This window comes from Prionailurus viverrinus, chromosome D3 (genome assembly GCF_022837055.1).
Source record: "Prionailurus viverrinus isolate Anna chromosome D3, UM_Priviv_1.0, whole genome shotgun sequence".
Taxonomy (NCBI): domain Eukaryota; kingdom Metazoa; phylum Chordata; class Mammalia; order Carnivora; family Felidae; genus Prionailurus; species Prionailurus viverrinus.
In genome coordinates this window covers 42478868-42495777 of record NC_062572.1, presented here as the reverse complement: position 1 = coordinate 42495777, position 16910 = coordinate 42478868, and the positions used below count along the sequence as shown (strand labels likewise).

The window sequence follows — 16910 nt, the reverse complement described above, 5'->3', positions numbered from 1 at the left end:
GGGACTCCCCTGATGATGAACCGGCCCTAATCTCAATTTGATGAAAGAGTAACGCAATTTGTTTTACCCATTAGCTAAGAATTTTATTCAATTTGTATTTTTCTCGAGATATTTATATCAAAGACTATTACATTATAGAAGGAAATAGTTCACATGAATTTGTGAAGTAAAACATGACATCAAAGAAATCCCATAGGAGTTAGAGGTTACTTTGGTCTGCCTTCTCCTACTTCTCCCTTCAAGAACATTAATGGCATTTGGCCACAACTTGCCTCTTGCCAACTATATCTCCCACTATTCACTGCTCTATTCTCTCCACTTCCAGTCCTAATTATGTTCCCCAAACATACATGCCTTCACACCCTTGTTCGTACTATGTTCTACCTTTAATATCGTAAGTCTAGCCACTCCCCTCCCCCAAGATTCTGGAACAAGCAAATCTAAGCTTATAACATACACTAATGATAATAATCCATCTATATAATTAATCATGAAGATCTTTCCAAACCTAGTAAAACGGAAAATATACTAAATAATTACCCGAAATTTTTGGAGAATTGAAAAATCCCAGTCTGCTACTTTGGGATTTGGGAATTTAAATGTCACTCTCAAGTACAAAATATTCACTAAACATTTTTAAGAATTGGAGAGTAGGGGCGCCTGGGTGGCTCTAAGTCCAACTTGGTCTTGGGTCATGATCTCACCGTTTGTGGGTTGGAGCCTGCAGGCTCTGTGCTGACAGCTCAGAGACTGGAGCCTGCTTCAGATTCTGTGTCTCCTTCTCTCTCTCAAAAATAAATAAATTTAAAAAAAAAAGAATTGGAGAATAAATGACTGAGTCCTCCCAACAATGACATTTTTATTTGTTGTTGAGTTAGGGCACTACGGGCGGTAAGCATGTTTAATGAAAGGCAATAAAGACTTTTATGAAAGCAGACTATATGGTAAGCATTTTGCTAAAATTACATAACTTAATCCTTTGGCATAGGTGTTCTCATTCACAATTTTGGCAACAAGACCGCTGCGGTGAAGGTCTGGCCAGTTCAGTGGGAAGGTTTAGAATCGCAGACATTTCAGGACCCTCAGAGGCCGCCTGAGGGAAGACCACAGTGACGTCACAGAATCTCGGTTCGGACATTCTCAGGGACCAGCTTTGTCTCAGTGGCCCACACTGGAGCCCACAAAGAACCACTAGCAAATAGGGTGGAAAAGGTGGCGTAGGTGCCTGGGCGTCTGTTTTCTCCGCGTGGGGACACACGTGCTCGCTACGTAGGAAATCCCACCCAGCGACGCCCGAGGCCCGCCAGCCCGACCTCTTCCAGCCTCCGCATTCAGGCGACCAGGGCGCAGAGGACGCAGCCCTGGCCCGGGCACCACCGCCTCAGCCCCGGGAGCTCGAGGCCAGGGAGAGTCGGTTGGGGTCACGCTAAGGCGGGAATGTACCAGGACATTCTCGGCCAGGAGAAAACAACCACTCGGAAGACCCCTGCCGCAGGTCTCCGCACTAGCTCTCCTCCTTGGGAAATGGGTCGCCCCCCAGAGCGCAGGCGCCCACAAGGAACCGCGCTTCCCTCCCAACTTCTCGAGGGCGAAAGGGGCGGGTCCAGGGAGGCAGACGCTGAAGCCCCGCCCCGCCCGCGCGGCCTGCCGGATTCGCCCCGCCTCCTGTGCGCCGCCAAAGGCCCTTCTTCCTCCTGCGCCACAGTCCGGGCGGCGGCCCTGGTCGTGGGTTGCACTGCGAAGCTCGCGTGGAAGGCGGCGGGCGCGGGTCCCGGCCATACGGAGAGCGCGCTGCGCGCCCCCTTCTCCCCGGGATCGACGGTCCGCGGAAGTGACGTGTGCAGGAGCAGGAGCTCGTTTGAATCGGTTCCCGGGTGATCCTCGCGCCCGGCGCTGCTCGGCCGCCGCCTCCGCCACTGAGGGAGGAGCTGCAGCGCGCCGGGCTAGAGGCCTCGCGCCGCCCCGGGGGCTGGAGCTAAAGGCGCCGAGCGGAGCCTGCACCTCGGCCCCGAGCCGGCCGCGGTAGAGGCCGGCGCTGCCGTTTTTTCTCCTTTCCCCCAATATGGCAGCGGCGGGCGGCGGCGGACCCTCGGTGGGAACTGGAGAGGACGGCGGAGGCGACGGCTGCAGGACGGTGTACTTGTTTGACCGGCGGGAAAAGGAGTCCGAGCTCGGGGATCGGGTGCTGCAGGTCGAGGAGCGCTCGGACTACGCAAGGTTCCGCGCCTCTGTGTGTCAGGTACGCCAAGGGTCCGAGGAGGGATGCGCGGGTAGAGTTTGGGTTGGGAAGGTGACGAGACACTCAACTTGCTCACCAAGGGCAATAAACCTGTCACCTGGCCCTAGTTCTGCGGCCTTGGCTTCTCTCTGCCGGGTGCCCGCCATGCCCGTGGCCGGGCGGCTGGAAGCCTTGGGCTGGTCCCAGCCTCGGCCTGGGAGTGTAGAGCCAGCAACTCCGTGGGCCTCCCCCTGCCCTTTTACGGGGTTGGGGTCGGGGTGGCTCTCGCTGCCCGGGATTTCTTAACCTCGCGTTTAATTGGCCCGTGGCGACCTTAGTACTCTAAGCCCTTAGTACTCTAAACCTATCTTCCAGGAGGGAAAAGTCACTGTGTCTCTTTCGTGAGGAACTTTTTGTTTTAAAATAGAGAACAGAGTTGTAACCCGATGGCTCTGTTATGACTTGCGATGGTTGGGAGTTCTGAAATTCCTGGAGTCGGTTTACCTCAGGTTCATTAAATGATCCAATAATTTCCCCGCTCGTCCTGTCAAGGAGGTTTGTGGGCCCGCCCTGGCAAGGTCCTTCTTTCCCTAGTGGAAGCACTTGTCCGAGTTAGCTTCGCAGGTGGAGCTGCCCTTCTGGTTTTCTGAACCGTAGCCCTTGAGAGTTTTAGAACTAACTCGAAAGGTGTTTGTGGGTAGCTGTGAAACATCAAAGAAGGGTGTGTGTGTGTGTACTATACATATAGTGTGTGTATATATAGTGTATATTATATATGTGTGTGTGTGAGATGTGTATATGTGTGACTATATATATTTGTATATGTATCTCGACTGTGTTAGTTTGCTTTAAAAACTACTGATTGTGTAGGAAAAGCTACTTTAAACTGTCAAGTGTCTTTTAGATATGTGGCGGTGGTGGTGCCTGAGCTTTAAAGAAAGGATATAGCCCTGTGCTGCTTTAACCACATGAAGTTCTTTTTAAGCTACAAAGCTGCTTAGCTTCCAAGGAAAGAGAACTTTGTGTTGAAGCATTGTTTTAATTTGGTGAGGCTGGTGATTTAGTACTGTTCTAGGCACACAACTCTGTGTAGTTGCTGAAATAATTGAAATCAATATCTGTAGAATAAGAGCGACTTAAGAGCAAGGACTTTGGTTTGTTCACGGCTGTATTCCCAGTGTCTAGAACTGTGCCTGGCACATGGCAAATGCCAAAATTATAAACAGTGCATTCATTCCGTGCCTGGAAGTAGCAGATTCCCATGTATTTGAAAACCGAATGAATGCTCATCTTTTTTTGATGAATGTTTCCAAAACCATTCCACAAAAAGGGAACTCTTTATGTTCATTATTTTTATTAAAAATATCGGCACATTAAAGAAAATATGGAACCGAGGGGGGAGGAAAGGAAACCTTTACTATAACATTTATAAATACTGGTAGCATTTGGAGTTATTTTTTTGTATCCTTATCCGATTAAAAAAAATTTTTTTTTAACATTTATTTATTGAGAGAGAGCACGAGCGTGGGAGGGGCAGAGAGAGGGGGAGACACAGAATCCCAAGCAGGCTCCAGGCTCTGAGCTGTCAGCACAGATCCCGAGGCAGTGCTCAAACTCAAACCTAGAGATCATGACCCGGGCAGAAGTTGGATGCTTAACCGACTGAGCCACCCAGATAACCCTACCCCGATTTTTTTTTTTTTTTATTCTTGTGACGCACGTTTGCATTCAGTTTTTCAGTTAATATTGTCAGCGTTTTTCTATTTTAATGCAAGTCTTCATAATCAAAGTTTGAAATAGTTTGTTTCGTCCCACTGTTTACATAACCAAATCCCTTCTTTTTGTCAACATTTACGTTACTTTCAATTTTAAGTAATTCCATGATAAGCATCTTTGAATACATCGTGTTTTATGTCTTTTTCTTTTGTTTAGAAACTTGAAAGTGAATTTTCTGTATCAAAGGTCAGGAATATTTTTAAAGCTCTTGATAGGTATTTTCAGATTTGTTTTCAATAACATTGTACTAATTCACTCCCTCTTTGGAAATAAATTCTCCCTTGTGAAAAGTGTCAGTAACTGTTATTTAGGGGAAGTATTATTACAGAAGTGATAATTCACTTTTAGAGATGGTGACTCACTTAAGTAGAACAGTACAGTCTTGAATTAGGATTCAAACCCAGAACCCATATTTTTTCTGTTATACCACTTTGTCTCAAATTAAGTTCTTATAGGGAATAGATATATTTATTCCATTCCTTCAGTATCTTAATTTGAAAACCAAACAAAATCTTTCTTTTGACTAATTCTTTCCTCCTCCTTCCCACTTTTTTCTGCTGGAAGAGACAAAGGTGAAATTTGATCAGAGGAAGAGGGAAGAACTAGTTAAGGAAAAAGAATGGAAGGCTAACTTTTTTTGCAGAATTTATTTATTTTTTTAAATTTTTACTGTTTGTTTATTTTTGGGGGGGGAGGGGCAGAGAGGGAGGAAGATACAGAATCTGAACCGGTCTCCAGGCTCTGAGCTGTCAGCACACAACCCAATGCGGGGCTCAAACTTGGGGACTGCAAGATCATGACCTGAGCCGAAGTCAGACGCTTACTCGACTGAGCTACCCAGGTGCCCCGCAGAATTTATTTTTTAAAGCATCATTAGATTATGTAACCTAATCCCATAACCTTGCCTCCATTACCTACATGAAGAACTGCATTAAATTACTGAATTAAGTCCAAGATTACACAGTTAATAAGCAGTGAAACTAGGGTTAAATCTAGGTCTCTTTGATTCTGAAGCTTGTATTTTTATTTACAAAAACCTCCACAGTGCCCACGTTATTTACTACAGCCTTTATTTTCCTTGTTGGGGAGGAGGCAAAATAATGCACTAAGTAAAAGTTTTTCATTAAAACTTGAACTAATAAGTGTTTGTAGTGCTAGAAAGTATTATGTATTCTAAACTGTTATTTGGGAAAAGTTCACTTTGTGGAAAAAGGGAGCAGTCAAGAGGAAAGAAGAAAGTTGAAAAAAAAAAAAGGAAGGAATAGATTTGGAAGAATCCCTTACACTTGTGATACGCAGCTATTGACTTCACCTGAGCCCTTGTGGCCTTGCAGAATCATAGAAGATGATTCATTTGGCTAGCTCTTCAGAATATATCCAGACATTAAGTCCCAAGTATGCAAACCTTCCCCTCCATCTCCAATTTTGAGGAAATGTTTACTTTTTTCTTTGTGTGGTTCCACTATACGTTGTTACTCTACCATGGCACCTTACTCTACCATGATACTTAAAAAAATCTGTATGCTTGTTGAGGGCAGGAGCTTTACCACTAGTTAGTTTATAGCTGTTAAATGAATCACTCTCTTCCTTTTAAAAAAATTTGGTACATAGGGTACACATATTAAAAATTCTGGGGGGCTCCTGGGTGGCTCAGTTGATTGAGTGTCTGACTTCTGCTCAGGTCATGATCTCACGGTTCATGAGTTAAAGCCCCACGTCGGGGTCTGTGCTGACAGCTCAGAGCCTGGAGCCTGCTTTGGATTCTGTGTCTCCTTCTCTCTCTGCCCCTCCCCCACTTATGTTTTGTCTCTCTCTGTGTCTCAAAAATAAATGTAAAAAATTTTTTTAGAAAAATTTTGAAGATGGGGGTGCTTGGTTGGCTCATTTGGTGGAGCATGTGACTCTCACTCTTGAGGTTGTGGGTTCGAGCCCCAAGTTGGGTGTAGAAATTACTTAAAATTTTTTTTTTTAATTTTTTTTTTTCAACGTTTATTTATTTTTGGGACAGAGAGAGACAGAGCATGAACGGGGGAGGGGCAGAGAGAGAGGGAGACACAGAATCGGAAACAGGCTCCAGGCTCTGAGCCATCAGCCCAGAGCCTGATGCGGGGCTCGAACTCACGGACTGCAAGATCGTGACCTGGCTGAAGTCGGACGCTTAACCGACTGCGCCACCCAGGTGCCCCGGAATTACTTAAAATCTTAAAAAAAATTATTTTTCCAGAAGATTAAAAGAAGAAGCAAAAGTGGGTATAGGAAGGAATAAAATAGTAACCTGAAGAGAGTTAATAAACTTTGATAATATCTTCCACCATTGCTTAGCCTTGAAATCAGCTTTGAGTTTCTTAGAGGTCAAAACAAGGAAAGATAATTGATAGAAAAACTACAGTGTCTATAAAATAAAAAACATTCTGTTTGCTAGTGAAGCAAAGCTTTGATTTGAGAAATAATTTTCCCTAGATTCCTTTGGAATCCTCATAATACGGACAACGTCCTTAAAGAGAGGAAAGGCTGCTGCTTATTTCCTTTATTGCAAGGTAGGGTATGTGTTATTTAGGGTAATGCAAGCTGCTTTAACCAGTAACCACTCAGATTTTTTTAAGTTTGTTTTTTTTTTTTTAAGTTATTTATTTTTGAGAGAGAGAAAGCATGGGTCAGGGAGCAGCAGGGAGAGGGAGAGAGAGAATCCCAAGCAGCCTCCACTCTGTCAGTATGGAGCCCGATGTGGGGCTTGATATCTCGAACTGTGAGATCATGACCTGAGCCAAAGTTGGATACTTGACCACCTGAGCCACCCAGGCACTCCTCAAAATTTTTTCTTCTTTTTTTGTTTCTTAGAAATTTCTCACTCACGTGAAGTATGGGTGTTACTGGTCTGTGGGTGATTCAGGGACAAAACCTGCACATTAGGTATAATGTCAAAGGACAAATTAAAGGCTAGTTTGCAGAGTTTCAGAACAATGCGTCGAAGTATGTAGTTTCTGACTTAATCTATGGATGAAACTTAAAGTATTTGAAGACTTTATGGACTCAATTTAGATAGCCGTTAAGAAATATTTAAAATTGGCTTTTGAGGAAGGTTGGACAACAGGTAGCTTGAAGGTGACCTAAAGAGATGGAAGGCAGGTAATTTTTATTACCCATTAAAGGCAGATCTGTCTGCTTTACCAATTAACCCAGAAAACGATGGGATCAAAGTATTCTTTTAAAAATGAAAAAACCTAGGGGCGCCTGGATGGTTCAGTCGGTTGAATGACCCACTTCGGCTCAGGTCATGACTTCAAGGTTTGTGAGTTTGAGCCCCGAGTCAGACTCTGTGCTGACAGCTCAGAGCCTGGAGCCTGCTTCTGATTGTGTGTCTCCCTCTCTCTCTGCCCCTCCCCCACTCGTTCTCGTTCTCTCTCTCTCTCTCTCTCTCTCTCTCTCTCTCTGTCTCAAATAAATAAACATTTAAAAAAAAACCTAATCAAGTCTCTTGCCCAAATAGAATGTTATTCTGCTTTCGTATAGGGAAAGGCAGAGTAAGTGTATCTGTATTCAAGGCCAGGTTAATACAAAACATGAAAGACTTTAGTTTATGTCTTGATAAGATAGGATTTAGACTAAAAATATGGAGAGAGAAGGATATGCCGTCTTGAATAAAAGCATAATGAATTATGTAAAAATGTAATTTATATTTGCCAAATATCAAAGATTTAAAAATGAGAAAAATTATGATTTCAAGAAATAATTCTCATATACAGAATTATAGGTAAGGAAGACAAAAGAAAGCTTAGTATCTTAGTTGAATAATAACAGATTAATGGAGAGAGTGTATGGAATTATTAGATACAATTCAGATGCACGTAAATCTTAAAAATTCAACTTGGCACATAGTTTTTCAGTAACTGTAAGAACAGACTTTATTCTGCAGGGTACGTAAGCACATGATCTAGCAATTGGGCACTGTAGAAATAAAGTACTGAACTAAAAAGTAAAGACTCATTACACAAAACTAATAAAGGTCTGTAAAGCCAGTTTTTATTTGTTAAACAAGTACAGTTTTATTCCCCATCAGTTTATGTCCATAGCTTCATTTCTGTAGGGTGGAATTCCATAGGATATGATTATCTTTAATTTTAGTAAAGTATACCAGATTGCTTTTTTTTTTTTTTTTTTTTTTTACAGTTTATTTAAGTAACCTCTGTATCTAACATAGGACTTGAACTCACGACCCCAAGAGCATCAGTCACATGCTCTTCCGACAGGGCCAGCCAGGCACCCCCAGATTGCTTTTCAATATAGTTGTATTGATTATTAGTCTTTTTTTTTTTTTTCAATAAATATTTATTTTTGAGAGAGCATGAGTGGGGGAGGGGCAGAAAGAGAAGTGGACAGAGGATCCAAAGTGGGCTCTGTGTTGACAGCAGTGAGCCCAGTGTGGGGCTTGAATCCACAAACCCTGAGATCATGACCTCAGCCATCGGGTGCCCAACCGATTGAGCCATTCAGGTGACCCTAATTATCATTTTATTAATAGTGTATAGGCCCAGTTTCCCTGTGTGGAGGCCTGTACTTTATATTATCAGGACTTAAAATTTTTGCCGACCTCATGGGAATAAGTTGTTTTAATTTCTCTACTAGTGAGGATGAGTGTATCTTCATATTTTGTAATTTTTTCCTTTATGGCTTGCACTTTTTGTATATTTTCAGAAATCCTTTTCTCTGTCTTCTCAAAATTATTCCTCTGTGTTCTCCTCTAAAATTTGGGTTAACATACAGCATCTTTAATTCTCTTGAAATTTCTTTTTGTGTATGTTAAGATGGGGATCTTATTTTACCTATTTTTATGCAGTTATCTAGTTTCAGTATCATTCATTGAAATTATTCTTTCCGCACCAATTTATAATGTCACCTCCTATTTCCATGTATATATGTGTGGGTCTGTATCACGATCCACTGTTCTCTTCCACTGGTCTGTTATAGTATATTTTATGTTACACATTTCTCTTACGAAAAGCTTCAAACATAAAGAGATAATAGTATAATGAGCCCACATTAACTCATCATCAGATTCAACAGTTACCAAGTATTTTACCACACAAGTATCATTGTTGTCTTTTGTGGCATATTCCAGTTCTTGGTTCACTTTACTCCTAGCTTTTCACATGGATTTCTGTGATCACACCATCAAAATTAACATCTTAAAATATTGTCTGATAGCTTTGTTCATATACAGGTATCTCTGATTATTTCAAAATGTCTTTTTATAATTGGTTTTTTAAAATCAGGATTCCATCAGGGTCCTCATGTTGAATTTGTTTTTTTATATTATGAATTTAGAGCATTTCAGCACAACTGTCTTTCCCCAATCTCTCAGTTTTTCTTGACCTTTGCCTGTTGAAGAAATCAAGCAGGTTTTTCTTGAATAGTGCACATTATGGATTTGTGCTCCTTCATGTTGTAATTTAACTTGTTCTATCTCCATATGTCCTGTAAACAAGTTATTTTTAAAGGTTTATAAGCAAAATTTAGGTTCAACTTCTTTGAGGTACGGAGGCAAAGAATACCTCATAGGTAGGTGGTGCTGGTACTTTATGTTACATTGTATCAAGAGGCATGTAATAAACGAATATTTCTCCCACTCTTAGCAGTGCTAAGATCATATTAGCATTCAGGTGGGATTCAGGTGGTTTCACCTGGATCCCTCCATAACAAAATTTGATCTGATAGTTCATCCATTAATGGTGATATTTTGATTGCCATTCCTCCTGTATTTATTAGCTGGAATTCTCTAAATAACAACTTTGCCTCATCAATTAGAGCTCTTTGGTTACCCCTAAATACAGTTGGTACCAAAAAGGCAGGATAAATGCTGTGTTTTTTCCCTTAATTTCTTTTTAAGTTTAATTATTTTGAGAGAGAGTGCATGAGAGCACACAAGCGGGGAAGGGCAGAGAGAAGAAACAGAATCCCAAGCAGGCTCCATGCCATCAACACAGAGCCCTACAAGGGGCTGGAACTCAGGAGCTATGAGATCATGACCTGAGCTGAGATCTAGAGCACTCAACCAATTGTGCTACCCAGGCGCCCCTTTATTTTTTCCCTTTAGTCAGTGTTTAGAATAAGGAGTTGGTGCTTTAACAAGTTTCAGTGGGAACCAATAAGGGTTTAGTATCGCTATTGAAGATTTGAGTGAGTATCATCAGTCTAGTTGTCTGTCCCACCCCGGTGGCAGAGTTGGTCTAAGATTAGTCCATCATTACTCAAAGCAGAAGTCAGTCTTTTCACTTAACTATACATTGTTGTATTGTTTAATTTTAGAAAGAGCATATGTCTTTTAATTGTAAAGATATGTAAAATTTTAATGGAAATGTTAACTCATTTTTCTTATTGTCATTTTTTGATCAGTTGTAAAATGTCTATTTTTTGTATGTTCATTGGTCATTCATTTGTATTTTTTCCTTTTGATCATGATTTTTTGTTCTTTTCTCTTTGTTGATCTTCATCTTGTTTCAGGAAGGCTTTTGGTTTCCTAAGGATGCTCTTTGTCTCCTGTTGGAATTCCCTCTCAGAATTTATAATTTGCCTTAATTTTTAAAAGTTACTCTTTTGGAAGGGGTTATAATAGATTAAAGAGATTCTTTAATACAGAAAATCCTGCATAGCATGGCTATTCTTACCTCTGTGTTATAAATATTAACTTCTCCTTTTTTCTAGTACTTTTCGTGTGTTTAAGTATTTAATCTATATGAGCATAAGTGTTAATGCTTTGCTTCAAATGAGTTTACTTATGTGTTGACATGAAATAGCATGCCTTTTGCCTAGGAGGCCCTGCTCATATTAAAACTCTTTTGAAATATTTCGTCTAATCATCATGTTCCTAGGTGGCTTTATATGCCAGTAGAAGAAAAAACAACCTTGTTAAGCAAATAGGTAATTAATAGGTAGAGCTGTCCTTAATTATGCAAAGGAAAAAATTTTAAATATCAAGACTTACATTTCTTAGGCAAATACAGTAATTGTTACAGGGTTATGATATACTATCAATATTTTCATATTCTTATGAACTTGAATGATGTATTTATTTCCTTTGTGTAATAATTGATTTTATTCCTATTATTTTGGATAGACACTTGGCATTTCACCTGAAGAGAAATTTGTTATTACAACAACAAGTAGGAAAGAAATTACCTGTGATAATTTTGGTAAGCAGTGTTTAATTGATGCTTTTATATTTAGTATATTCTAATATATTATAGGGCAGTAACTATTTTATTACACAGATAAACATCTAAAATTATGGATAATTTTGGTTACTTTCGTGGAGTGGAGGGGGAAACTGATTATATGTGCACAGTTTGTGTAGAGGTCATATTTTTCAAACAAGATTATAGAAAAATAGTTGTCATTTATGGCTGCAGAAGATGAGATGTTGTGTGATACTTGGCCACATTTCTTTTACATGGGCCCTCAAGAAGTTAATTCTCACCAACTTAGATTCTTCCACTATCTTTTTTTTTTTTAATTTTTTTTAATGTTTGTTTATTTTTGAGAGAGAGACAGAGTGTGAGTGGGGAAGGGGCAAAGAGAGGGAGACACAGAATCCAAAGCAGGCTCCAGGCTCTGTACTGTCAGCACAGAGCCAGATGCGGGGCTCGAACTCATGAACCGTGAGATCATGACCTGAGCTGAAGTCGGACGCTTAACTGACTGAGCCACCCAGGTGTCCCCCACTATCTTTTTTTTTTTTTTTTTTTTATCCAATTAGATTCCAGGACCTGCCAGTTTTCGTGCTTGATTCCTTTTGAATTTAGTTCTTTGTCTGATTTCCTGTGATAGTTTAACTTATTAAGAATTGAGTGTTTGAGATGAGTGGAAATATTTGGGCCAATTCCACTGTACTATTCTTAATAAAACACAACTGAATTTATAGATAGATCCATTGTGTGAGGGTTTGCCTGTACCATCTCTAAAGATATCTTATAGATATAATTTGCATATTCAGAATTATAAATTCATTGTGTTTCTGATACTAGTGTAGCACTTAAGTTATTACTTCTTAATTACAGATGACACTGTTAAAGATGGAGTCACTCTATACCTGCTACAGTCAGTCAATCAGTTACTACTTACAGCTACAAAAGAACGAATTGACTTCCTACCTCACTATGACACACTGGTTAAAAGTGGCATGTATGAATATTACGCAAGTGAAGGACAAAATCCTTTGCGTAAGTATTACATCTGTACTAATTTTGACAAACTATTACTATACTTTATCCCTTGACCACATGTTGCATTCCTTCACTTTTTAAAAATTCTATTTCTACTTTACTAGAAGATATGACTGGTCATTGTGAACTTCCTTGCTTCAACCTCTTCATCACAATATGTTTCTTTTTCTATCTAAGTCTTCTTCAGAGTAAAGATACCTCTCTTTTAAAACTAATCTAGTTAGTATTACAATTTCTTCCACTTTAACGAATAAGAAATATTGTACCTACATATCTTTCCATCTCTTGTATACTCTGATTTATTCTTCCTGGCTTCCTGTAGACCTCTCCTAATTGAGAAAATTTTTTTTTATGTTACAAATTTGTATACCTGAACTTCACAAGTAAGTGGTTTTTGGTCTGGTCTGCGTTTCTTGTTTCTTTCTACCATTACTTCTCACCACTTTTTATCCTACCTTTGGATTGTTTGCTAATGACCTTTATATAAATCAGTTGATTTAGAGAGTCTTTTCTGTCTGGATCCTGCCAGTGTGTTCAGTACTACTTAGATATTCATTATAAACTTATTAAAAATATTTTTCTCATTGTATGCATTATAGTTTGTAGGAAATTAGAATACATAGATAAGTAAAAAGAACATAGAGAACATCATATCTCTACCACACAGATATAACTACCACTTACACTTTGGTGTTTATCATTTCAGACCCTTTCATAACTTTTTTAGTGGTTTTATATGGTGCATACTTCTTTAATCTCCTTTTTTGTTTAAAATAAAATGAACATGTTTAATATATATGTCGGTGTATATTTGTTTTTAGTGTTTATACATTATTTACATAAATTTCTTTGAACAGTGTTCTACTGTTAGACATTTAGGTTGTTTTTAGTCTTTTTTATGTTACACATGACTGAATATTCTTTTGTCTAAATCTTTGTACACATCCTCACCTGAAGTACTGGTATTACTCCTGTCAGCTGCAGTGGCAGGCTCTGTGCCAAATGCTTTATGAACATTATCTCATTTAATCCTTAATCCCATGTAGTAGCTAATGTTAGGTAATGACCCTACTTTGCAGAAGAAACTGAGGCTAAGAGATTTTAGGTAGTTTGACAAAGGCCACCCTATTAGTAAGTGTTGGAGCCAGGATTTGAACCCTAGCAGAGGAAGAACTACCGAACTTGAACTCCTAACCGTTATATTTATTACCTCTGATGTTCATTATATACAAGAAAGCTACCGTCTTATTTCTCCCATCTTAAAAACATCATACTTACTTACACCAGCTACTGCCCAGTTTTTGTTCCAGTTTACAGCAAAACTCCTTAAAAGAGTTGACTGTATTTACTGTCAGTAGTGTCGCTCCTCTTCCCATTCTCTCCTTTTCACTCTCTTGTATTTTTTTTTTTTTTTTTAAAGAGAGTGTGAGCCAGGGGAGAGTGGTAGAGAGTATCTTAAACAGGCTCCATGCTCAGTGAGGAGCCCAACAGGGAGTTTGATCCCACAACCCTGGGGCCATGGCCTGAGCTGAAATCAGGAGTTATATGCTCAACTGACTGAGCCACCCAGTTGCCCCTGTACTTACACTTTGAAAGTCTCCAGTGACTAAATCCAATGATCAGTTTTCAGTTCCCATTTTACTCAAGGCATTGACAGTTTATCACTTCTTCCTCCTTGACAAAATAATCTTCACTTAACTTTTGAGAAACCATACTCTATTTTGTTTCTACCTCACTGTCTTCTCTGTAGTCTTCTCTCTCCATCTTCTTTTTTTCTTCTTTTTCTTTTTTTCTTTAATTGAGATATAATTGACCTCCCTCCTCAACCTTCTTAATCTTGAAGTGCCTCAGGGCTTAGTTCCTTGGTTCCTTATCTTATTTAGTCTTCCTATCCAATGTCACTGTTCTAAATACCATCTTTATGGCAGTGACTCCTAAATGGAGGTGATAGAAATGGTAGTTTTTAGTTAAATATTGATAATAATGTCAGACTTCTCTCCTGAATCCCAGTTTTGTCTGTGCAGCTGCCCATATATTATCTCCACTAGAAAACCTAAGATGGGAGCCCTGATCTGATCAATGAATCCTAACTACACGTAATTTTCCCATCCAAATTGATTATCGCTGTTTTTTTAGTTGCTTAGGCCAAAAATCAAATTGATCTTTCATTCAGTCTGTCAGAAAGTTCTGTTGGCGCTATCCTCAGTGTGTATCTCGAAATGACAGTTTCTGTTTCTTTAAACCTGATCTCGAGGAATCATCACCTAGATTATATAGTGAACTCTTAATTCATTTCTATCTTTTCATGCCTGTCCACGTAAGGTTTGAGAAGTCAGATTGTGTTACTCTTCTGCTGAAAACACTGATGGTTCCCCATTTCACTGAGAATAAAAGCCGAAGTCTTTTTAATCATCTATATGGCCTTTGTAGCTCTGCTTTGTGAGTTCTCTGCCTTTGTCTCAACTCTTCTTTTTGCTTGTTCATTTTACCCCAGTTCCAGCTCTATACTTAGCTTAGGGCCTTCTGCCTGTAATACTCTTTGTCCAGATAGGCCCTGTCTCATTGCCTCACCTCTTTGAAGTTTTGTTTATTACCTTCTTAACAAAAATTAACCTGCTTAAGATTGCAACTGTATTTCCTTTGTGCCTTTACTGTTAGTCTCTTTGCTCTTTCTTTTCTCCATCACGTATACAACTTTCTAACATGATTATGATTATATTACATTTTCCATCTCTCTCATCATTTTCCATCTTTTAAAAATAAATTTTAATGTTTGTTTATTTTTGAGACAGAGAGGGTGAGCAGGGGAGGGGCAGAGAGACAGGAAGACAGAATCCAAAACAGGCTTCAGGCTCTGAGGTGTCAGCACAGAGCCTAATGTGGGGCTTGAATTCACCAGGAGTGAGATCATGACCTGAGCTGAAGTCAGATGCTTAACCAACTGAGCCACTCAGGCGCCCTGATTCTTCCATCTTTTAATTAGAATGTTAACTCCACAAGATTAGGACTCTTGTCTGTTTTGTTCTATCCCTAGAATAATGGCTGAAAATAGTAAGTGTTTAAATACTTGCATATTGAATGAACTTGTAATTCTTTCTCTGGAGATAGATTTCTAAATATATAATTATAGAGTGAATAGGTAGTTCATTTTCAAGATTTGATATAAATTTAATTGCCTTCCAGATTAGTTGTGCTAGTCATCATTCCTGCTGTCATATGAAAAAGTCTCCCTGTTTAAGGTCTTGCTTTGATTACTGTGACTTTACATTCCTAGGTCTTTCCCTCCTTTTGTTTCGTTGGCCTTTGGTGGTGCTTCTTACTATCCTTGACCATATAGTGGATATTTCTTCAAGTCATGCTGCTCTTTGTTTATACTTTTCTCTTAAGTGATCCAAGCCTTAACTGTTCTGTCAGTGAAGCAAAAATCCTTACCTCTGGCTGTTTTTATTCTCTCAAGTATCTGTTCTAGCTCCCTATGGGCCACCTCTACTCATTGAGTTTGATGTAGTGGTGGGGCATTGCAGCTAAAACGGAATGATTGTTTTCCTTCCCCTCTAAATTTTTCCTTACTGGTAAATATGACCATTTATCAAGTCTTCTAGAGCAAAGACTCAAAACCATCTTGAATTTTTTTCCTTTGTTCATTCATATTTCTGCAGATACCAAATTCTTCCCTCCAAATTTCTCTTAATTCTTTCTTTTCCTCCCATTTCTTAGAATGTTCCTCCTCCATTTTCTAGACATTACCATTGGCCAGATCCTTATATGTAATCTGATTTGTGGTAACTTCTTTGTAGTTTATAAACATAGCCATTCTGTAAGTGTTTAGACTTTGGAATGCTTGCTGGGGTGCTGCTCTGTGGATTAATTTATAGTGTTGGGTTATGCTTCAGGGAAAGTAAGAGACATGAATTTGGTATGTTGCCCTTTTTAATTAAGGAAATAAAAGTGGAAAATAGTTTTAGTAGTGACCTTGAAGAAAAGAGAATATTAGGTGATAATAGTGAGCCATTAAGAAGTTGAATATTAGCTTGGTTGTTGTAGGAAATAATTAGCAGTTCTCTGTTAAACAGACATGTTCTGCCATTTGACAAGTTGCTGTTAGTTACAAGATTTCCATATCTAAATTAGTTCTTAATAGACACTTTTACAGTTGCTTTAGATTTGCCCCTTCATCTCTAAATATGTTTACTTTTGACTTGTGCATGATGTATTACATACCACGAACTAGTATTTGATTTTATGGTTATGGTCTTCTGTTTGTCTTCTATGTCTGTATGTCTGTCTTTAGATTATAAACTCCTTGAAGCCAGGAATCATGGCTGGCTGACTCATGCCGTTTAGTGCCTTACAAGTACTGGGTGATGACTGCTTTTTTATGCGGTGGTGATTGGTGATGATGCCTTTATTATGTATTATATCATTAGGATCAGGATAATACTTTAATTCTAGCTCTTTGGAAAATAAAAGTGATGGCTTAAGGTACTTCAGAGTTTCTTTTACTTTGTACTTTTAAATGAAGTATTTGGGAGGGAAAAGTTAAGCAGTGATGTCTTCTCATTCTCTTCCAGCATTTGCTCTTGCCGAATTAATTGACAATTCATTGTCTGCTACTTCTCGAAACACTGGTATTAGAAGAATACAGATCAAATTGGTAAGAAAATAATATTATAAAGAAATTTTACTTTTCCTTTTATAGA

General features: G+C 39.2%; 1 protein-coding gene across 1 annotated transcript in view; it reads left to right on the top strand.

Moving 5' to 3' along the window:
• The first annotated feature begins 1685 nt into the window (after window positions 1-1685).
• SMCHD1 (structural maintenance of chromosomes flexible hinge domain containing 1) overlaps window positions 1686-16910 on the top strand; it is a 162082-nt gene continuing 146857 nt past the window's right edge. Inside the window, exons 1-4 of the mRNA XM_047827631.1 lie at window positions 1686-2239; window positions 11106-11181; window positions 12046-12207; window positions 16782-16864. Coding sequence (XP_047683587.1) covers window positions 2063-2239; window positions 11106-11181; window positions 12046-12207; window positions 16782-16864 — 498 coding nt within the window. The 5' untranslated portion in view covers window positions 1686-2062. The remainder of the gene's footprint in view (window positions 2240-11105; window positions 11182-12045; window positions 12208-16781; window positions 16865-16910) is intronic.